At 37.5% G+C, this 23514-nt stretch overlaps 2 protein-coding genes across 2 annotated transcripts in view; one reads left to right on the top strand and one right to left on the bottom strand.

Annotated features, from left to right (window-relative positions):
* Window positions 1–376: 376 nt before the first annotated feature.
* Window positions 377–23514, top strand: part of LOC308678541 (vomeronasal type-2 receptor 26-like) — a gene marked incomplete at both ends in the record, with an annotated part of 370887 nt that continues 347749 nt past the window's right edge. Inside the window, 2 exons of the mRNA XM_081345771.1 lie at window positions 377–391; window positions 661–787. Of these exons, the coding sequence (XP_081201897.1) occupies window positions 377–391; window positions 661–787 (142 nt within the window). The remainder of the gene's footprint in view (window positions 392–660; window positions 788–23514) is intronic.
* LOC308677773 (vomeronasal type-2 receptor 26-like) lies at window positions 6397–14038 on the bottom strand (the record flags this gene model as incomplete). Its single annotated transcript, XM_081344469.1, has 6 exons — window positions 6397–7298; window positions 7881–8007; window positions 8950–9045; window positions 11176–11726; window positions 12925–12931; window positions 13733–14038. The coding sequence occupies 6 exons, from the start codon at window positions 14036–14038 to the stop codon at window positions 6397–6399; spliced, it is 1989 nt and encodes a 662-aa protein (XP_081200595.1).

The following is a 23514-nucleotide window of genomic DNA, read 5'->3' as shown; positions in this document are numbered from 1 at the left end:
ACTCTAGGGGCCGGTGTTCACCTCCGTTTCAAAGCCGAAGAGCCAGCGCTTGTCCGAGGACATCTCCGTGGTCATGTGGCCAGCATGACTAGACGCCAAAGGCGCACGGAACGCTGTTACCTTCCCACGGTAGTGGTCCCTATTTTTCTACTTGCATTTTTACGTGCTTTCGAACTGCTAGGTTGGCAGAAGCTGGGACGAGTAACAGGCACTCACTCTGCTATGCGGCACTCGGGATTCGACCCGCCAAACTGCCGACCTTCTGATCGACAAGCTCAGCATCCTAACCCACTGAGCCACTGCGTCCCCTTATGATTTATTAGATTCCATCTAATAAATGACTTCATGGATTTATCTGCTGCATTTCTTCCTAGGCATGTCAGCTCCATGGGTGTCTAGTTACCTATGATTTATACTGATTTATCTCTCTTAATTCATTTGAAGAAACCACAATTGCAGGGGAAAGAATATTACACTATAAAATTTTTATGCTAGTAAATGAGGAATAGTTTGTATCTCTATTTCTATTTTTAGCTATAACTGCTCAGTCAATAGTAGCTGTCTGAAAATTGTATCACAGAGCTACTGAATAACTTAAAAATGAAATACTATTCTTCACCATTTGTCCAGTTCTGAAACCTTTTTTCTTTCTATGGTTAGATACGGCCCATTTCTGTATGTAACCCTTCCTGTGTGCCTGGTTATCAAAAAGAAAAGAAAGAAGGAGAGAAATTTTGTTGTTACAATTGTGTTCCATGCTCAGAAGGGAAGATTTCAAACCAGAAAGGTAGGACATTTCTAAATATAGGCAGCCTCTCCATTCTACTCTTCCAAGGAAATGCCTACTTCATTTCAAGGCTGCTATTTTTTATGGGAATCAGGAGGAATAGGATTTTTGGAAACGCAAAAGGTACATAGAAGACGATAATAATAAAAAGATAAAATAAAATATATGACCATGAGTTCAACTCTCACCTTAGCCATGAAAGCCATATGAATGACCTTGGGCCAGTTACTCTGTCTCAGCCCAACTCTTATCACAGAGTTCTATATATATATCAAAATGAGAGGGTCTGTTTTTGTCAAGGAGTAAAGATGAAGAAATGTAGGAAATTTAAAGTTAGAAGGTAGGACAGTTTAAATGGAATAAGCTATAGAGTAAATAATATATGGGAAGGGGAGGGGAGGTGGGGAAAGTGCAGTGGAGAAACCAGCCAGGGGAAATTTCTGTGTACAATTTGAGCACCACATTTCCCATAGGTTATTGACAGGCTGGAGAAGTCTCGGAATAAAGATATATTTTATGATACAGGGACTTGAGGATGCCTTCTGAGAAGAGGGGATAGACTAGAAACCTGGATGCATTGCAAGTAATCCTCAATTTACAACCACAATTGAGCTCAAAATTTATGTTGCTAAGCAAAACATTTGTGAAGTGTGTTTTGCCCCAATTTACAATGTTTCTTGCCACAGGGGGGTACTGTAAGTGAATCAATTAAGCTGATGTGTGAAAGGTAATAAGTCACTTTTTTCAGTGCCATTGTAATTTTGAATGATCATTAAATGAACTGTTGTAAGTTAAGAACTACCTGTATAGCAAATGTTTGGGTTGATAAAGGAGTGGCCAATGCAGAAAGAAGCCAGAAAATGTATGATTTGCTGTTATTTTCCCCAGATATGAATGACTGCTTCAAATGTCCACAGGATCAATATCCAAGCAGACACCAGGACCACTGCATTCTCAAAACTATAATTTTCCTTTCTTACCAAGATCCTTTAGGGGCTTCTTTAGCATCACTTGCTCTATTTTTTTCCCTCCTCACGCTTTTTTTGCTAGGAATTTTCATAAAACACAGAGATACGCCGATTGTCAAAGCGAACAATAGAGAACTCACTTACACCCTCCTTGGGTTACTCCTTCTTTGTTTTCTCTGCTCTTTTTTATTCATTGGACAACCTGGGACAATAACCTGCCTACTCCAGCAAGCAACGTTTGGCTTCATCTTCTCAGCAGTGGTATCCTGCCTCTTGGCCAAAAACATCACTGTCGTTGTGGCTTTCATGGCCACCAAACCAGGTTCCAGCCTGAGAAAGTGGGTGGGGAAAAGATTGGCCAGATGCATAATTCTTTCTTGCTCCCTTTTGCAAGCAGCTATCTGTGTAGTATGGTTGGCCATCTCTCCTCCTTTCCCAGATCTGGACCATAATGCTCTAATCACTGAAATTATAGTTGTATGCAATGAAGGTTCTTCCAACATGTTTTATTTTGTCTTGGCTTACCTGGGCCTTTTGTCCATCATCAGTTTCATAGTGGCTTTCCAGACTAGAAAGTTGCCAGATAGTTTCAATGAAGCCAGGTTTATCACCTTCAGCATGCTGATTTTTTGCGCTGTTTGGTTTTCCTTCATTCCAGCTTATTTGAGCATCAAAGGGAAGTATACAGTAGCTCTGGAGATCTTCTCCATTTTAGCTTCCACTTTTGGACTACTTGGTTGTATATTTTCCCCCAAACTTTACATTATTGTGCTGAGGCCTGATCTGAATTGCAAGGAGAACTTAATAAAAATGAAGACTTAAAAACTTTTCATTTGTGTCCCTTTATTTTGAAAGATTGGACTCTATAAGGAGATAATGTAGGTGTTATGGCTGCCATTCTGCTAAGCCACACATTGCAAGCTGACAGCCTGACATCAGTAACAGGGGGAGGGAGCAGTGGAGGTAAGGACACAGGGAGGGCACCAAGGGGTTTCATAACCAAGCCATACAGTCCCTTGAAAAGCATCAGCTGTCTTCATGCCATAATTAAAGAATGTGGAATGGTCAGCACGCAAAGACAGGAACTGTTTCCCAAATAATTTATTAACACCCAGTTGGACATTGACTGAGAACCAGGGTATTGACTGGAAACAAGGGAATGTTAAATGTATCTTTTGTGCATGAAAAACTCAGATCCATCTTTGCTCTTCTGAAACCACTTTGACTTTGGTGAAGTGTGCTTTTGGCTAGTCATGGGCTGGGAATCTTTCTTTCCTGGTTGACCAGATTTGGACGGTTGACAGTAGGGATGAATGCAGATGAGGAACAAGGGCAATTAACTGAAAAAAAAGATGCTCATTCAAGAGCATGAGCAACCACCAAGAGCAATAAGGAATGTTTATAATGACTATTGCCTCATTTTTTCTATCTCTATCTCTCCATCCCTCCCAACTTTACCATTCATCTGAAAAAAACTATATGGAGTTCACAAACAATGCTTTCATTTAAAGGTGGTCAGAGTATAATTATTAACAAAGATTAATAAAATCAGTTTAATGAACACAACAGAGTTATCCTCTCCTCCATCTATGCTAGTCACAGGACAGCTACAGTATAATACAATTTCACCAGCACAAAATGGAGAGATTGTCAGTTGAGATGACTTGACAAAGATTTGATAAATTCACAAAGAACACATCCAACAGTGGCTAATATTACATGGAAATGTCATTCAGGCGAATAAAAAAAAAGGTTCAAAACATATCAGTTTAGCTCAAGTTGGGGTTTCCCTTAGAGAATATTCAGACAATATAGTAGGTTCAAAATGCATCCCTCAGGCTCCTGACAACATAATACAAGTTTGGCAAGGGTCTCTAATTGGTTTCCAGATCCAATTTAAGGCACAAATCTGACCTATAATGCCCCCCATCAAATGGCATCCAGATAGGTATAGATAGATTTGGCTCTATCAATTAGATTAACCCAGTGAAAATGTATTGACAATCCCTTATTCTAAAGAGGTTTGTTTAGGTAAGGAGAGAATATTGCAGAACCAAAACTGTAAAACAGCTGTTTGTTTTGTTGGCCTATGAAAGCTGTTGAAAACCCAGATGTTTGGGGGAATTTTTTGCATATTTGATTTGATTTCATCTTGTCATCTCTCCTGTTTTAGATCCTACACATGACATGATCAGTTGCACATTCAGTTGCAAGAAACCTCAAAATCAAAGGGAAAACAGTTTCAGGAGCATAACAATGGTTCAAATACAAGAAGGGAAACAGACTAGCTGTGGCTTGTAAATAGAATTTGTGCTGAGGACTTCCTGTTTGCCAATGCGACCTCCATAGATGTCTGGAAGGTGACGTCCATCTTCCGCGTCTAGTTTCGCTTCACTGGGGGACCTGGAAAAGGTCGAAAGTCTCCATGCAGGGGTGACCTCCTTGGATTGCGGGAGGGTGGTAGCCCTCCTGCTTGATCTAGGGCAGCCCTCCAAACCGGCAGATGAAAGACTGGCCATAGCAATATGGCTTGTCACTAGGCTGCAGACAGCTGAAGTCACACTTAGAACCATGCAATTTGTTTGATGACTCAAAAGAGCCTTGATGGAGCAGTGGGCTAATGCCTCCTTAAGTAACACCAGTTGCCTGCAATTAGTGCAGGTTCGCATCCCACCAGGCTCAAGGTTGACTCAGCTTTCCATCCTTCTGAGGTAGGTAAAATGAGGACCCAGATTGTTGGGGGCAATAAGCTGACTTTGTAATAATGCCACTTGGGGGGGGCGAAAGCCCTAATAAGCAGGCATATACATAGAATGAAGGCTATTGCTAAGCACATTGATTTGTGCTTTAAATTGTAAGCCGCCCTGAGTCTTCGGAGAAGGGCAGGATATAAATGGGATTAAAAAAAAGCATGGACATGGAAGATGATTTGTCAAAGAAAGAAAGACAGAATAAGACTGAAGAAAATTGGGGTGTTCACTTACTTGTGAGAATTAAAATAGAATATACTCAAATAGATAAGATGTGTACTTTGAATACTAGATATTATTATGAGATGAGATAAAGAAAACTTTGGACATTTATAACTTAGAAGCATAAATATTAATAGTTAAATTTGAACATTGATTTGCTTATAAAGGTTAAATGTAAAGGTAATTAATATATATATAAAGGTAAAGGTTCCCCCGCACATGCGTGCTAGTCATTTCCGACTCTAGGGGCCGGTGCTCATCTCTGTTTCAAAGCCAAAGAGCCAGCGCTTGTCCGAGGACGTCTCCATGGTCATGTGGCTGGCATGACTAGAGGCCAAAGGTGCACGGAACGCTGTTACCTTCCCACCGTAGTGGTCCCTATTTTTCTACTTGCATTTTTACGTGCTTTCGAACTGCTATATATATATATAAGCTAAAAATCTATCAATGAATGTAATAAATATGTTTTACTTAGCAGTAATAATAAGAATTATTAACTTAAATATAAGATAGTAGATATTAAGAGAAAAAGACAGGAAGTTTTAAATGTTGAAATAGGAGGTTACTAAATTTAAGATATCTGGAAATTACCAGAAAATAAGAATATTACATTATATTACTATTTAGTTGATGTAAGATGGTGAGGATTCAAATAGAGAATTCATCTTGTGATGAATTGTGATAAAGGGAATTGGGGTTATTTAAAACTTGGACATTATAAATATCAAATGTTAAATATAAATATTAATGGGAAACTAAAAATTGGGAAAAGTTAACCAGGACATTTATTGTCTAAAAAGATTGAATTTTAAAACAATTAGGATACGTATAAACTAAAAATTATTAATAAATGTACAAAAGTTATTTTAAAGTTAATCAATATAATAAGAATTTTATTAATTTAAATATTAGACAGTAAATATTAAGGGGGAAAGAGAGGAAACAATTAATGTAATAGTTTGAGATCTGTACTAAAGATATTTGTATGTTATTGAATTATTGACCAACTCAGCCAGCATGTTGCTTTTCAAATATTTAAATGTAAACCTGGAAAACCAATAAAATTTTCTTTTAAAAAAAAGAATTTGTGCTGGTGAGCCTAATCAATGCTTGGAAAACATCTGGTGTGTAAGTAGTCAGTAGTCAGACCATTCTGCTTTTTTTTCCCATTACATGAACCCTACTCACATGAGTGAGCATGCTAGGTTTGGGTTCTTGAAGTGCTCACTGTGTACTCAGTTCCATCTGACTGTCTCAGAGCAGGTTCCTTGTCACAATCCTCTGAGTCAGAGCTGGATATGACCTATTATTCTAAGTCTATCATCTTTGTATTGCTGTAATGTTTTTATATTTCTCTTGGATATGCTTTATATTGCATTTTTTTTCTATGTGAGCTGCTGAGAATTGTGATACAATATGATATGGGATAAATATCAACTGAAAACTATATGTTTCTTAAGAGAATCCCTGAAGAAAATAATATTTTACCCATGAGTGATTTATGGCCAACAGTAGAGAAAAGATATGACCTCTTTACAACAAGGATGCTAGATAAGATGGGTATTTGGTCTCAACTAAAATGACTCTCTAATTAGAATAGATTAGTAATTTATTGGTAGTGAATATCAAGTTTTTTGCAAAATACATGAATGCATATATGAATGAGAAATTACTCAGTCTTTTTCCTTATAAAGTGTTCCCTGCTGTTTAGTTTAGGTCTAAATACAATGATGTAACATTTAGGGAAAAAGATACAGCCTAGGAGCCCAGCACTAGAACATAAGATGGAGAAGATCTCCACAGCCACCATGGCTTTTCCTCTAGTACTCAGATAAGTTGGAACAAAGGAGATCCAAACACTACAGAAGGCCAACATGCTAAAGGTGATGAACTTGGCTTCATTAAAGCTGTCTGGCAGTTTACGAGCATGGAAAGCCACAATGAAGCTGGCAAGGGCTAAGAGACCCAAATAGCCCAGAATACAGTAAAAGAAGGAGACTGATCCTTCATTACATTGCAGAATGTTTTCTTCATTTACTGAATGCATGTCTAACTCAGGGAATGGGGGATAGATTGATAACCACACAGTACAAGTTCCTGCTTGGAGAAGAGAGCAAGCAAGGACAATGGAAACTGCCAATCTTTTCCCTACCCATGTCCTCACCTTTGATCCAGGCTGTGTGGCTATAAATGCTAGAGAAACAAGAATGGTTTTGGCCAGTACACAAGAAACAGCCATGGAGAAGATAATACCAAAGGCAGATTGTCTAAAAGAGCAGGTGACTTTCCTTGGTTGTCCAAGAAAGAGCAAAGAACAAAGAAAGCAGAGCAGAAGACAAACAAGGAGAATGTAACTGAGATCCCGGTTATTGGCTTTGACAATGGGACTATCTTTGTGCTTAACAAAAGTTCTAAGCACCCATAGTGTTACCAGGGAAAATGAAACAGCAATTGAAGCTAAACTGATTCCTAATGGTTCTTCATAAGAAAGAAAGCTTATTCTTTTAAGGATGCATCTGTTTTTTTCATGGCTAGCATATTGAACTTCTGGGCATTTGTAACAATCTGTATCTGAAAAGAAAATTCCCATTTTAGTGCTAATTCATGACTAAATCAATAGCCATAACAGGTAATAACAATTGATAATCAAATTACACTTAACTATGCTTATACCTTTACTAATACTGAATGCAATATCTTGTTTTCAATTGTGGCCAGCTAATAATGCATTTTAAATGACACCTTTTTACAAATCTGATGAAATATGTACAAATTAAAGTATAGCTAATGAAATCAGTTCATAGCTATTTGATTAAAACTCAGCCCAAATAATTATCCTCATGTGCAAGAAATTTCTACAAAAATGGCATTCAATTCATGTATCAGTTCAAAGGCTGATTTTCAAAAACAAAGGAATGCACAGACCCCCCCCCCAAAAAAAAGAAATTAATGTATCCAGTCCAATATGTATACATTATTTTAATTGAAAATGAATGCTAAATAGATGTAGATAGCTATAGCTAGTATTCATTTTCAGTTTTGTCTGCATGTTCTCTCTTTCTCTCTCATCCAGAGATAGTTGATTTTTTGGGGAGAGGGGGCTCAATTGAATCTATATGTTGAGCAAATTTAAAGTATTTCAACAACACTTACCAATCTTGCTTGAAACCTTCCCTTTTGGACATGGAACACAATCATAGCAGCAAAACTTTTTTCCTTCACTCTTTCTCTTCTGATAACCAGCCTGACAATTTTCATTACACATTGAAATGGGAACAACCTACCAGATAAAATATACATAAAAAAAGCTTCAGTGCAAACTGGGCTTATTCAAGAACTTTCAGTTGCTACAGTGAAATAAAGAAATGAACTTTTCATTAAGCAAACACATACACACAAGCAAGTTCAATGCTGAATGAAAGGACCAAAAATGTTAATCACAACTTCATATTGCATTTCAGTCATTCAGTAAGAAGAATGTTTCCGATCTGCTGGATTTTATTGAATCATGTCAACAAGAAAGCAAATCAATTCAAGGCAATGTTTGCAGCACATGATTGGTTTGTAGAGCCCTTGGTACTCTCTGAGCTTGGTTATTTTCTTGCAGATGTTTCATTGCCCAACTAGGTAACATTTTCGGTACACTGAAGATGTTACCTAGTTGGGTAATGAAACATCTGCAAGAAAACAATCAAGCTCAGAGAACACCAAGGACTCCACAGAAAGTCTGCATTTAAAAGTCAAAGGCCACCCTTTAGAAGACAGCAACATCCATATTTTGGACAAAAAGGACTACTGGTTTGAAAGAGGGATCAGAAAGACCAACTATGTCAAAACTGAACAGCCCTCTCTCAACAGAGGGGGAGGGATATGACACTATCCAGTCTACAACACAGTCCTTTCAACAGTTCCAAGAAGGCTCCACACCCATTTGCACTACTCAGATGACCCTGATGACCCTGATAAATATCCAGGTGGCCTCAGCAACTTTCTAAATGAATACAAATGACCAGCTGTCTGCAGGAGTAGAAATCCTTCCAATCCCCACTATCCAGTCAGAGATGAAGAAGCTTCTTGGATGAGATGTGAAACATCTTCAAAGAAAAGCAAGAAAGTCCAGTTGCCTCATGAAAAAGCACCTTTGGAACTCCACAGAAAGGCAAATTTCCAAGCCCAATGAACCCATATGAGATTGTTCCATCAACAGTCACTGAACTGATACCTGATTGAACCACGTGTGCCAAACTATCATGTCCTCATTAATAATTAATTCTTTTCCTTCAGGTGCTTCTCCATCCACTCTTCCAATTTTTACCCGCTGAAAGGAGATGTTGGGAAAGGTGACCAGGTTCATGAGGTCAAATCCACTTTCTATTTCTTTGCTTTCACTAAAGGAAATTGTTTCTCCAGCAGAGTTATTAAATAAAATGCTTTGAAGAAATGGTTGGAGCTGTGTGATTTGGAGAAAAAAAAACAATTAAAAGGGAATGAAAGAATAAAATATAGAAAAGATCTATTGAGAAGCTCGCTTGTTTATAATTACAGTGGCTTCGGCTTTGTTGGAAAAGGCCGGTCTCTGGTTAATTTTTGAAAGTCGTGCCTAGCAGCTGCTTGGCGCATATCATCTGTTAGGCGTGTAAGTCTCATCGTGCCATGTGTAGCCATGCGCTGGCTGACAGGCTCTTCGTTCGAAGTAGAGTCAAGGAGGTTGTCTCATTCCCTCACGTGTGGTCATTGCAGGCTTGATTCTGCTGTGGAAGGAAGCAGATGTTCTCATGGAGTGTGCAAGCAATTCGCTCTCCTTTGTGTTTCTTTGCCTGGTTGCTGTAAAATCGGCATATTGAATTATTACCACCATACCAAACTCTGAGAAGGCATATACAACAACACAAAACATCCAAACTCTTAAATACAATCAACAAAGACACAAACACACTACTCCAGCCATCTGTCAAACACCATATCAACACAACAGATGAGATTATTGTAACACAATCCATTTCAATTGAACTAAACAACAGACAGAATTCTAACACAACAATGATAGCTTGCATAACCAACACACCATCTGACACTTCTACACATAAAGACAACACCACTTCTGAACACAATACCCAAGACACAAACCTTGCAACTTCACTAAATAACCACACACAACAAAACGAACACACACGACACCCAAACTACAATAGAGTATTGAGACCATGATCAAAACTTAAATCTGTCCCACCATGCACAATAAAACAAAAGATAACAAGCCAGATCAAACATCCCACAAAATCAGTCACAACTGACAACCATAACACTTTCATTCAAACACACCAAACAACCGTGCAAAACAAAACAGACACACACAACAACCACACACTAAAAGAGTTTTAAGATCCGACAAACCAAACCACACAACAGAGCCGATTTTACAGCAACCAGGCAAAGAAACACGAAGGAGACCGAATTGCTTGCACACTCCATGAGGACATCTGCTCCCTTCCACAGCAAAATCAAGCCTGCAATGACCACACGCGAGGCAACGAGACAACCTCCTTGACTCTACTTCAAACGAAGAGGCTGTCAGCTAGCGCATGACTACACGCAGCGCAATGAGACTTACGCGCCTAACAGCTGATATGCACCAAGCAGCTGCTAGGTGCGACTTTCAAAAATCAACCAGAGACCGGCCTTTTCCAACAAAGCCGGAACCACTGTAATTATAAACGAGCGAGCTTATCACGAACAGGTCACACCCACATTCCACAATTTGATTGTTATAACTGCTATATAAGAGTATATAAGACTCCCTTATCATTCAGCCCTTGCTCTGACAATGTCAACAGCTTGTTGACGAAAGCTCAGCAATAAAGAAGAATTTTGTCTTATATCCCGGAGTTAATCATTTTTATTTTTACTGACTTCATATATATATGTTGTTGTTGTTAGTTGCGAATTCATGTCTGACCCATCGCGACCCTATGGACAATGTTCCTCCAGGCCTTCCTGTCCTCTACCATCTTTTGGAGTCCTTTTAAGCTCACGCCTACTGCTTCAGTGACTCCATCCAGCCACCTCATTCTCTGTCGTCCCATTCTTCTATTGACCTCAATCTTTCCCAGCGTTAGGCTCTTCTCCAGTGAGTCCTTCCTTCTCATTAGGTGGCCAAAGTATTTGAGTTTCAGCTTCAGGATCTGGCCTTCTAAAGAGCAGTCAGGGTTGATCTCCTCCAGGACTGACCGGTTTGATTGTCTTGCAGTCCAAGGGACTCGCAGAAGTCTTCTCCAGCACCAGAGTTCAAATGCCTCAATTCTTTGTTGCTCAGCCTTTTTATGGTCCAACTTTCACTGATATATATATATATATATATATATATATATATATATATATATATATATATATATATATATATATATATATATATATATATAAAGTATAATCAAAATCACATGAAGTTTACCTGCCAAGACTGAAGTCCTTGACATAAAGATCTTTTACATGCGACCCAATTTCTTTGGTTGTATCGGAGTGAGAAAAGAGCATGCAAAGCATGTGCCACAGCATAAACAGCATTATAGATGCTATAGCTGTGTCCAGTCATCTGGGTCTCAAAAAGAGGTTCAGGAAGATTTCCCAGACTGTCCTCTCTAGAACATGCATCATTGTCTGACATTAACTCTAGTAGATCTGGAACCAAACAGTCAAAAGCTTGTTCCCATACATCCTTAATAAATCCATCTCCTGTAGTCCAGGAAGGCTTTATGATTTGAATAAATTTCTTGAACCCCAGAAGTTCTCTTGAGTGAATTGTAAAGGAGATGGCACCATCGAACAACTGGCTGTTCCAACCTCTTTGCATTCCTGTTAACACAAAGTCAGACTGGGCGGTCATGATCCACACTTTTCCAAAGGACAGATGTTCCTTCATTCCATTGAGAAGAAATATAACAGCAGTCAGCCATAACACTTGCAAAGATTCTCCATAAATGATAAAGGTACTAATTTTGTCATCTATTAAGGGTGCATATATGTCTAATGCTGTTTCAAGTATTTGTTTTAAATCATCCCAATGGGCTAATTGTGGAATTCTTTGTGTGCAAGCTGAACAGATTCCATTCTGGGAAAACAATTGTTCCATGTTCCCTAAGAAATGTTCTCCATTGCTATTATCTACAGCAAAGATTCCAACCCATGTCCACCTGAAATGTTGAAGGAGTTGGATAATCCCAGCATATTGCTTAGACTCACTTGGAACCATGCAATAAAAGGATGAGATCTGGGTTCTATGAATGTTTTGTGGGACAAATGAGCCATATGTGAGCTAAAGGTAGGAGTGAGGAGGAGGAGGAGGAGGAGGAAGAGGAGGAGGAGGAGGTTGTCAGTATTTCTTGCTCATGCAACAGATATTTATTCAAATAATTTGTTAGATTCAAGAATTACAATTTTAGACTGCAAGTAAATGTTTTCAAGCTATATAAATGCAAGGCTATTTAGGACTTTTCAGATTCTCAGCACTTTATAACAGTAACATATAGTAGTTCAAACATTCATAATATAAATTAAATTATCTATCTGGATAATTCCAGTCATTAGATTTACATTTAGAATACTGGACTGGACTCAAGCTGAGCTAGAAACCCTAGTTAGAAAGGCCAGAAAAATAATGACAATGAAACATGTCCTTTATCCAAATAGTGATGTTGACAGACTGCACTTAACAAAGAGCATCAGTTGGTGTGCAATGTTGCAATTATACGGAAAATTACAAAGAAAAAAGGACATTGGAAGAATATCAAAAGGACAGTGAAGAAGATGCACTGATACTAGTATACCCTGAATACCACGAAACCAAGGTAGCCTACAAGAAATACGAAATGAAGAATAGAAAGTAGGCAAAGTATTACTTAGTCATTTTTTAAAAAAAATAGCTTTCAAAGCAGATAAGTGCAAGGCATGGTAATAGCTAAGAGCAGAAACATTTAAGAAAGAGACAGAGGGATAATTCTGGCCGCACAAAATAAAACAAAAACCCAAATGTATATGAAGTAAGAATTGAGAAGACAGCAAAAGACAACAAACGTCTAGACCACAAAGACAATGAAGAAACAGAGGACCACCTAGTTAGCTTCTGCAAGAAGATCACACAGATTAAAAACAATGTCATGACAAAATAGTAGCTATAGTGCATTGCAATATCTGCAAGATATACCATTTGTCTGCAAGGGGGGAAAAAAGAAAACAGTGGAACTACAAAATAGTCAAAGCAATAGAAAATGAAGAATCTAAAGTGTTCTGGAAATGTAGAATTCAAACAGACAAGCACCTGCCACATAACACCTTAGACATAATAATTACCAATAAGAAAAATAAAAAAAAATTCTGGATAAATGAACATGGCAGTACATGGAGACAGCAGAATGAAAGGGAAGGAACTGGAGAAAAATCACAAAATACAAAGACCTGCAAATAGAAGTAGACTGACTGGGGCAAAATAAAGTGAAGAAAGAACCAATAGTAATAGGCACCTTGAGTGTAACCCCAAAATAACTGGAACATCACTTTAACGTCATTGGCACTGACAAAATCACCATCATTCAATTGCAAAAGGTAACTTTACTTGGAACCAGGGCTTTTTTTGTCATAGAACGCTCAGAACGGAGTTCCGGCACCTTTTTGGGATGGAACCTTGTAGGGTAGGCAAAGGTGGGTTGTATGACATGTATGAGTTCCTGCACCTTTTTGTTTTACAAAAAAAGCACTATTTGGAACAGTTTAAATCCTGTGATTATCCTTTAATACCATCCAACATCAACATCTACCTATCTCAGGTCCTTGGGAAGGACTCAAGAGATGGAGAAAAATGCCAAGTCCAGTCTAAACATCTGGCTGACTATGTGGCCAACCATAATAAGAAAACAAGAATAAGAAGAGGAAAATAATAAAGATTCCTCCTTTTAAAACCTAAGGTAGTTATAAAAACAGAGTGTACTGTTGTCCTTTTCTACTCCAGATCCTACCTGTGGAATCTTGTAGAAATCTACTATGTTTGCCATATAAGAAGTAGTAGCAGAACCCAGGCCTCCAATGATGGCTATGATGTTTTTATTAATGTCACATTTATAATTGGGGACAAATCTCTGTGATTTGAAAAGTAAGTCCAGAGTGGTCCGATAGGTCATCTTTGCGTCATAGTAGCTGTCATAGATGTGGAATCCAAGGGTGACATTAGACAAGATCTGGAGATTCTCATTGATTTCTTTGACAGCAAAGGCCAAGGCAAGGGCATGTTGGTAGAATTTTATTATCACACTGTAAGTAGTCATTTTCAAAAAAATAATAATTGTACAATGCCTCCAACATTTTCATTTTTATTTTTTTAAGTAAATTAGCAATTGGGAATTCTGGGTTATTTCAGTTTTTTGGCACATTTAGTTTCTTTTATAGATATACTAAGTATTATTTAGGACAAAATATAATTCGGAAGTTGCATCAAACTTTTCAAAATCTACACTTATGTTTTGGAATCCCCTTGGGGGCAAAAACATATTTTCTAAGGATTAATATCTCTATGCTTGGAATCCAGTGAGATATGATATCTTCTGGACACCTCCCTCCCTCCCTCCCTCCCTCCCTCCCTTCCTTCCTTCCTTCCTTCCTTCCTTCCTTCCTTCCTTCCTTCCTTCCTTCCTTCCTTCCTTCTTAAAAAATTAAAGCATTCAAGTGACATATTATTCAAGAAGCATTCTCAGTTTATCCTCAGTTCAGTTCTTGAAAGAGAAGTGAAACATCTTCAAGAAAAAAAACAAAACAATGTAAGTCCAATGTAAGAAGCACGTTTGGGACAACCATGACCTGGTTTTTGTTTTTTTAGACTTCAAAGCTTTAAGATTTACTGCAACATAAAATATGATAAAAATAAAGATTAAAAAAGGAGGGCATGCAGGAGGAGGAGAAAAATGGTGTTGACTTCTAATGTTTTCTAATATGATATAATACTAATACAATGATGGCATCAACTTTTCACATTACCTATAGTTATTACAAGTCAGTTCCACATTTCGCAAGTTAGCTCTCTATTCATGGCCTATTGTCCTATACCTATTCAGTCATTAAGTTCACAAATAATTATGACCTTGTTACTTACATTTTGAAACTAATTGCACTTTGAAACATTTCAACATTGCATTTTGAAACTAATTTACTTGCAAAAGAAGGTCTTTTTTAAAAAGGAGAAAACACTACAAAAGAATTGTGTCCACTTCTGTTCATATCATTAAAAAGTTAAAAAGAGATCTAAACTCAAAATCATACTTCTGTGTTGTGAGACTGTTGTTGCTTCTGCAAATAACCCTTTATGATTTAATAACTCTGTGTATTTAGTATCACAATTCTGGCTCTTTTTTAAAAAAAAGTCTAGTGCTCCCCACCCTAAGATCATGTCCCAAATTGGAAACAACATGTTACTGGGGGACAATAAAGTCCATCCTTCCATATTTCTTTCCATTCATTATGATCTCTCCAATTTCAAGAGAAGCGCATAGGAAAAATACAAATGTCTTACTCTGGAATTCCAAAAAAGTTCTGAAAAGGATGATCCTTGAACAAAACCTCATTAAAATGGTAAATGAACTGAGAAGTCATTCCACCAATGATGATGTCCCCTGGTTGGAACCACTGATGTGGAACAGGGATGGGATCACCTGCAGAACACGTCAAACCATCCACTTTGATCACTAAGAGCATCAGAAATAGCAACATCTGTGTGGCAAAATCTAGATCAACTGTGCGCCTTAAACTAATCTGTTCACACTTGTATCAATAGAACTCTCCATACATCTCAGTCAGGTCAGATCAATGCAAATCCTATATATTAGCCAACATTTTAAGGTTAATCTTAAAATTGGCTAATCAAATGAAGCAAGCAGCAGAGTAGGAGGAAGAAATAGAAGCGTCTGTCTCCTGTTTCTAATTCTCTGAGGCACAAAGGTTTGTTTATAAGCACTTTCCAGGTAATTAATTGAGTGCTTTATTATTTCTAAAGTCTTTTGGAAATGTCTGGAGCTTTAGTTATACAAACCAATTATAGTTATCTGAATAATTCTGAATAGGGAGATACAGTGAATTAGCCCCCTTCCCAATCAACCTTTTAAAAGTCCTTAAAACATGGTTTTCCCCCCAATCTTGGGGTTCTCGTGACAACCAGATGGTTGCACTGTGTTTAAGTTATTCATTCTCCTGCAATTTTTTTTTATTTGGGTTTAATTGTTTTTAATAGTTGCTATGCTGTTGGTTTTGTTGTTTACTCTCCAAAATTATGCTTGTAAAATGGGCAGCTATATAAATTTGCTAAATTGATCATTCATACTGTATACAATTAGTTTTTCAGGAATCTTATGACAAGTGACTTCAGTAGCCAAATAAAGAAACTGAAATAAATTGAAATGGTTTTATTATTGCTGATTTATAAATTTCATCATTCTAATAATGAAATCACACACCGTGAGATTTAGGAGTATATTAAGCAAAGAAGAATTTACTATTTTGTGCTATTTTGGTTACATCACAACTGGGGAAAGACTGACTTCTGAAAAAGTATGAAGGTGGTAATCAATCTTATCTCCAGTGGAATGATATTCAATAAACTGGGGACCACCATTGAGAAGGTCTTTTATAAAAAGATTGCTTCTTTATAATTTGCTTACGATAGATAGATAGATAGATAGATAGATAGATAGATAGATAGATAGATAGATGATAGATAGATAATAGATAGATAGATAGATAGATAGATAGATAGATAGATAGATAGATAGATGATAGATAGATAGATAGATAGATAGATAGATAGATAGATAGATGATAGATAGATAGATGATAGATAGATAGATGATAGATAGATAGATAGATAGATAGATGATAGATAGATAGATGATAGATAGATAGATAGATAGATAGATGATAGATAGATAGATGATAGATAGATAGATAGATAGATAGATAGATAGATAGATAGATAGATAGATAGATAGATAGATGATAGATAGATAATAGATAGATAGATAGATAGATAGATAGATGATAGATAGATAGATAGATAGATAGATAGATAGATAGATAGATAGATAGATGATAGATAGATAGATGATAGATAGATAGATGATAGATAGATAGATAGATAGATGATAGATAGATAGATGATAGATAGATAGATAGATAGATAGATGATAGATAGATAGATGATAGATAGATAGATGATAGATAGATAGATAGATAGATAGATAGATAGATAGATAGATAGATAGGGCTTTTTTTCTAAAACAAAAAGGTGACGGAACTCTCATCTTGTTAATCTTTTATTTATATAATTTTATTTATATACTTATTTATATAATTAAACAATTATATATTCAATTCTTAACATACATTTAATTTATTGCATTTAAGGCAAACGTTCATAGAAAATTCCAAACTTTTGTCCAATTCTCGTCTGGCAAATTTTCTTGACTCCTTTCCTTGCTCTTAGTATCTATGGCCGAATGTCGTCCTCTGAGTAACCACAGATCAACGTGCTTTGAAGGATCATAAAGTCTCAGAGGTGGTCCGACAAGTTTGATGAACAAAAGTGCTGAAATTGTCTTAGTCTTTAATGAAACTCTTGTTGGGGTGGCAATTAGATTCATCTGTGAAAAACCATGTTCACATTCACTTGAAGAAATAGGAATGGTATTCAGAGTCCGTATCAAATGCAACAGTTTTTTCTGGATATGTCTTTTTGAGAATATATTCACTGAATCCACGAATCATTTCTCTTTCATTTAGTTGCAGTCTGATTGATAAGTTTCTAATTTCCACTTCTCCAAATGTCAGTTGAGTATTAACATCTTCAGGCCAATGTTCTTGATCAAGTACGCGAGACCAATATGCCAACTCATCATCTTTGCTATCAAGTAATCTTTTTTTCAATTGACTCTTTCAATTTTGTATAAAATATACTTGCGTCAATGGGAGGATCCTTTTTTGAATCTCTTTTGTGAAGTAAAACTCCACGAAAGCCAAGATCACTTACCGCAGCAACAGCACATTTATAAAAGGGCCCAAAGTTCTGTCTTCTTTCTTCAAAAACTTTTCCCAGTATTTTTATTTTCTTATTTGCTTTATACAAGTCGATGTTGCGGTCCTGTAGATCCAAACTTAAATCTGACAATTCTTGGAGAGTGTCACACATCAATCCTAGGTCCAATAAAAATTCTGTAGATGTTATTTTTCTTTTCAAACCATCATAAGTGCATTTATCATTTTTATCTCTTGTAGGATCATGCACTGCTTCTTCAAAATGATACACAAGGGATTCAAAATTATTCCATACAGCAAAAACTGTATGCAAACTAGATGACACCCATCGGGTACTTAAAATTCTTCCAATTTTCAGCAGCTCAGTCCCCAGTAATTCTGCACATGAATGCAACTCTCTGCTATTCTTTGGTGAGGCATGGTATATGACATACAGTTTATCAATAAATAATTGGAATCTATTTATTCCTGAAGTTTCCTTGGCAGCATCACCTACTGATAATTCTAGTCTGTGATTACCACAATGCCAAACTATAATAGAAGGAAAATGTCCTAACAGCAATTTTTTCACTCCACTTTTATATCCCATCATCACAGCAGTGCCATCGTATGCCAGAGAAATCAAATATTTTTTCAAATAATCTTCTGTCATCCCATAAGAGTAAAGACATTGGAGTAAGGAATCAAATATTCCTTCTGCTGTTACTTTTTCAAGTTCTACCAAGTCCAAAAACAAATTTACTGAATTCATTCCCATACCTTCGATACAGCATCAAACAAATACTATGAGGGTAGGATTTATTTGCTTATTGTGGTTGATTCATCAATTATCAATGACATTTTATTATTGGATCAAACAATTTCTTTAACCACAGTTTTCCTCATTTCTTCACTTGCTGTATATGATTAACAATATATAATCTTAAAGGGCTTGCCATTGTGATAGAAGTTTGCTACCACTGCTCCAGTGTTTGGTTAACTTAAATATGCATAGCATAACTAGATTTATTATTGCTGCTAAAGCTATGGATTACGGATTCACATTTCCCATGGATTCTCTTCTGTCCATGGGAGGGAAGCTTGGTAGATTCTAAATTTCATAATTTTAGTTATTCCTTTGTGGCAGGGTATATATGAGAACAAGCTGCAAAGGTCTTTAAAAACATGTTTCTCACATATTTATATTTTTGAATCATAAATATTAAATCTTTTTTCTTTCCAATGATAGCCATATAGCTCAGAACACAATAAAACATAACAATTGACCCTTCATTGCATTGTAGAATCATTTCTTCAGTTGTTAAGTGCCTATTTAACTCTGGAAATGGGGGAAAGATAGACAACCACACAATACAGATGCTTGCTTGGAATAGAGAGCAGAGCAGGACAATAGAAACAGGCAGACTTTTCCCCACCCATGTCCTTATCTGAGATCCTGATTGGGTGACCTTGAAGGCAAGAGAAACAAGGAAACAAGGAACACACAAGAGATGGACACTGAGAAGATGAGACCAAATGCAGACTGTTTGATGAGACAGGTCACTCTCCCACATTGTCCAATAAAGAGAAAAGAGCAGAGAAAGCAGAACAGAAGGGAGATCTGGGCATTGGACTAGGCAAACATAGAAGAAAGGGGTAAATGTAAGGAAACAGCCCATCTATAGAATAGAATAGAATAGAATAGAATAGAATAGAATAGAATAGAATAGAATAGAATAGAATAGAATAGAATAGAATAGAATAGAATAGAATAGAATAGAATAGAATAGAATAGAATAGAATAGAATAGAATGGGACCTTGGAGGTCTTCTATTCCAGCCCCCTCCTCAAGCAGGAGAACCTATACCATTTCAGACAAGTGACTGTCTAGGATTAAAGGACAGCTAACTAGGCTAAGGAGCATTCATCTAATATCTTCATTAATAGGTGAAATTCCTGAATAGCTATAGGGCTTTGAAAACCAGTACCTGGATCTTAGTTCAGGGGTCCACAGCCCCTGGGCCTTGGACCAGTAATGGTCTGCAACCTGTTGGGAACTGGACCACACAAGTGATGGGCGAGTGCAGAAAGCCTCACCTGCACTTGTGCGGGATGTGAGTTGCACACATGAAACCACCACCCCTGCTGCCATTGCCACCCCTGCCACCACTATCAATCCATGGAGCCAGAAATGTTGGGGACCACTTTCTGGCTCCATGCTTTAATCCTTGCATCCTGAAGATATCCAGGGAATAAAATGGAAAATATATTACTGTGAACTTAAACCAAGAATGACATAGAAAAATTCAACCTGAGTTCAGTTTTTTGTTTGCTTACATACAATAGACAGAATCTTTCCACAATTACTACTCTTATCCTAATGGATATGACCTGAAAAATTCAAGGGTATTGTAACTTTCTTCTATCTTTTCTCAGTCTCTAGGCCAGGGGTATCAAACTCAATTTCACTCAGGAGGCCGGGTGGGTATGACCAGGGTGGGCGTGGCCTACTGGGAAATATTTAATGATACATGTAAACTGCATCCAGTTTTGGTCACCACGATGTAAAAAAGGTGTCGAGACTCTAGAAAGAGTACAGAGAAGAGCAACAAAGATGATTGGGGGACTGGAGGCTAAAACATATAGGGAACGGTTGTTGGAATTGGGTATGTGTAGTTTAATGAAGAGAAGGGTGAGGGGTGACATGATAGCAGTGTTCCAATATGTCAGGGGCTGCCACAAAGAAGAGGACGTCAAGCTATTCTCCAAAGCACCTGAAAGCAGGACAAGAAGCAATGGATGGAAACTAGTCAAGGAGAGAAGCAACCTAGAAATAAGGAGAAATTTCCTGACATTTAGAACAACTAACCAGTGGAACAACCTGCCTCCAGAAGTGGTGAATGCTCCAACACTAGAAGTTCTTAAGAAGAGACTGGCCAAACATTTGTCTGAAATGGTATAGGGTTTCCTACCTGAGCAGGGGGTTGGACTAGATGACCTCCAAGGTCCCTTCCAACTTCTTCTTCTTCTTCTTCTTCTTCTTCTTCTTCTTCTTCTTCTTCTTCTTCTTCTTCTTCTTCTTCTTCTTCTTCTTCTTCTTCTTCTTCTTCTTCTTCTTCTTATTCTTATTCTTATTATTATTATTATTATTATTATTATTATTATTATTATTATTATTAACTATCGCACCATTGCACTAATTTCACATACTAGTAAAGTGATGCTTAAAATCCTACAAGCTAGACTCCAGCAGTATGTGGATCGAGAACTACCAGAAGTACAGGCAGGATTTCGAAGAGGCAGAGGAACTAGAGATCAAATTGCCAACATATGCTGGATCATGGAGAAAGCTAGAGAGTTCCAGAAAAACATCTACTTCTGCTTCATTGACTATGCTAAAGCCTTTGATTGTGTGGATCATAACAAACTGTGGCAAGTTCTTAAAGAGATGGGTGTACCAGACCATCTTATTTGTCTCTTGAGAAACCTATATGCGGGCCAAGAAGCAACAGTGAGAACTGGACACGGAAGCACTGATTGGTTCAAAATTGGGAAAGGAGTCCGGCAAGGCTGTATACTGTCACCCTGCCTATTTAACTTATATGTAGAGCACATCATGAGAAAGGCAGGGCTACATAAATCAAAAGTTGGAATTAAGATTGCCGGAAGAAATATCAACAACCTAAGATATGCAGATGATACCACTCTAATAGCAGAAAGCAAAAAAGAACTAAAGAGCCTTTTGTTGCGAGTGAAGAAGGAGAGTGCAAAAGTTGGGTTGAAACTAAACATTAAGAAAACCAAGATCATGGCATCCGGCCCTCTCAATTCCTGGCAAATAGATAGGGAAGAAATGGAGGTAGTGACAGATTTTATTTTCCTGGGCTCCAAGATCACTGCAGATGGAGACTCTAGCCAAGAAATTAAAAGATGCTTGCTACTCGGGAAGAAAGCCATGACAAATCTAGACAGCACACTAAAAAGCAGAGACATCACCCTGTCAACAAAAGTGCGTATAGTCAAGGCTATAGTCTTCCCTGTTGCAATGTATGGCAATGAAAGTTGGACCATAAGAAAGGCCGAGCGCCAAAGAATTGAGGCCTTTGAGCTATGGTGCTGGAGAAGACTCCTTGGACTGCAAGGCGATCAAACCGGTCAGTCCTAGAGGAGATCAACCCTGACTGCTCTTTAGAAGGCCAGATCCTGAAGTTGAAACTCAAATACTTTGGCCACCTAATGAGAAGGAAGGACTCACTGGAGAAGAGCCTAATACTGGGAAAGTTTGAGGGCAATAGAAGAAGGGGACAACAGAGAATGAGGTGGCTGGATGGAGTCACTGAAGCAGTAGGTGTGAGCTTAAATGGACTCCAGAAGATGGTAGAGGACAGGAAGGCCTGGAGGAACATTGTCCACAGGGTTGCGATGGGGTGGACACGACTTTGCAGCTAACAACAACAAATCCCTTAATTGGTCGTGGAGTCAGGACAACTGAATGGATATTTTGAATACTCCAGAATATTCTCAAAGGGTGAGAATGATTCCATCTCAGAGATAAAAAGGAATCTGATCTTCTCTTTTTTAATAAGGGACATTCCTGTTATGCAAATTTTACCTATAATAAATCCATTTAATAATTCCACAGTTTCCATATGAAGCACCTGACTATTGGATTTGATGAATTGTGATTCAATCAGATATTAAAAGAGACTACTCAAAACTACTAAGAAAAGGAAGAGATGAAGAGCATGTAAACCTTCAAAAACAAATTTGAAAACCTATTTTTTTTAATAATCCACATGTATAACTTCATTTCATATCTTGTCCTGACTCAAAAAGAAAATTGTCAAATTTAGATGGGGTAAAATCCTTGGAATCATTATTCATGATAATAGATATATATTATAATTGCAAATACAAATCAGTTTTTTTTCTGCTATACCTGAAAACATATTACTATTCCGCACTACGTTCTATGAGACCTCTTTGAAAGTTGTGGGGGGAAAACATAATTTGAAAGAATTTTTCATAAATTCAGGTTTCAAAACTATAAGTAAATCAAAATGCTAAACAATCTTTTCACATGTATAAGAATATATTTAAAAGACTGGATTTTGACATTTCTTTTCTCAACTTAAAATTATAATCAAAAAGGTTTTTAAACATGTCTTCTTATCAATTGATCTTTGTTGTTTAAATCGGGTCTAAATACAATAATGAAACATTTGGGGAAAAAGATGCATCCAAGAAGCCCTGCAGTAGAGGACAAAATGGAGAATATCTCCACAGCCACCATGGCTTTTCCTCTGGTGCTCAGGTAGGTTGGAACAAAGGAGACCCAGACACTGCAGAAAGCCAACATGCTGAAGGTGATGAACTTGGCTTCATTAAAGCTGTCAGGCAGTTTACGCGCCTGGAATGCCACAATGAAGCTGGCAAGCGAAAGGAGAGCCATATAGCTCAGAACACAATAAAACATAAAAACTGAGCCTTCATTGCATTGTAGAACCATTTCTTCAGTTGTTGAGTGCATGTCTAACTCTGGGAATGGGGGAGAGGTGGATAACCAAACAACACAGATGCTTGCTTGGAGTAGAGAGCAGAGCAGGACAATAGAAACAGCCAATCTTTTCCCCACCCATGTCCTTATCCGAGATCCTGGCTTGGTGGCCTTGAAGGCAAGAGAAACAAGGATGGGTTTGGCCAACACGCAAGAGATGGACAATGAGAAGGTGAGACCAAATGCAGACTG

Source organism: Vipera berus (assembly GCF_964194415.1).
Source record: "Vipera berus genome assembly, chromosome: Z".
NCBI classification, from domain to species: Eukaryota; Metazoa; Chordata; class Lepidosauria; order Squamata; family Viperidae; genus Vipera; species Vipera berus.
The sequence above is the reverse complement of the archived record's forward strand: the minus strand, read 5'-3'. Positions and strand labels throughout refer to the sequence as shown.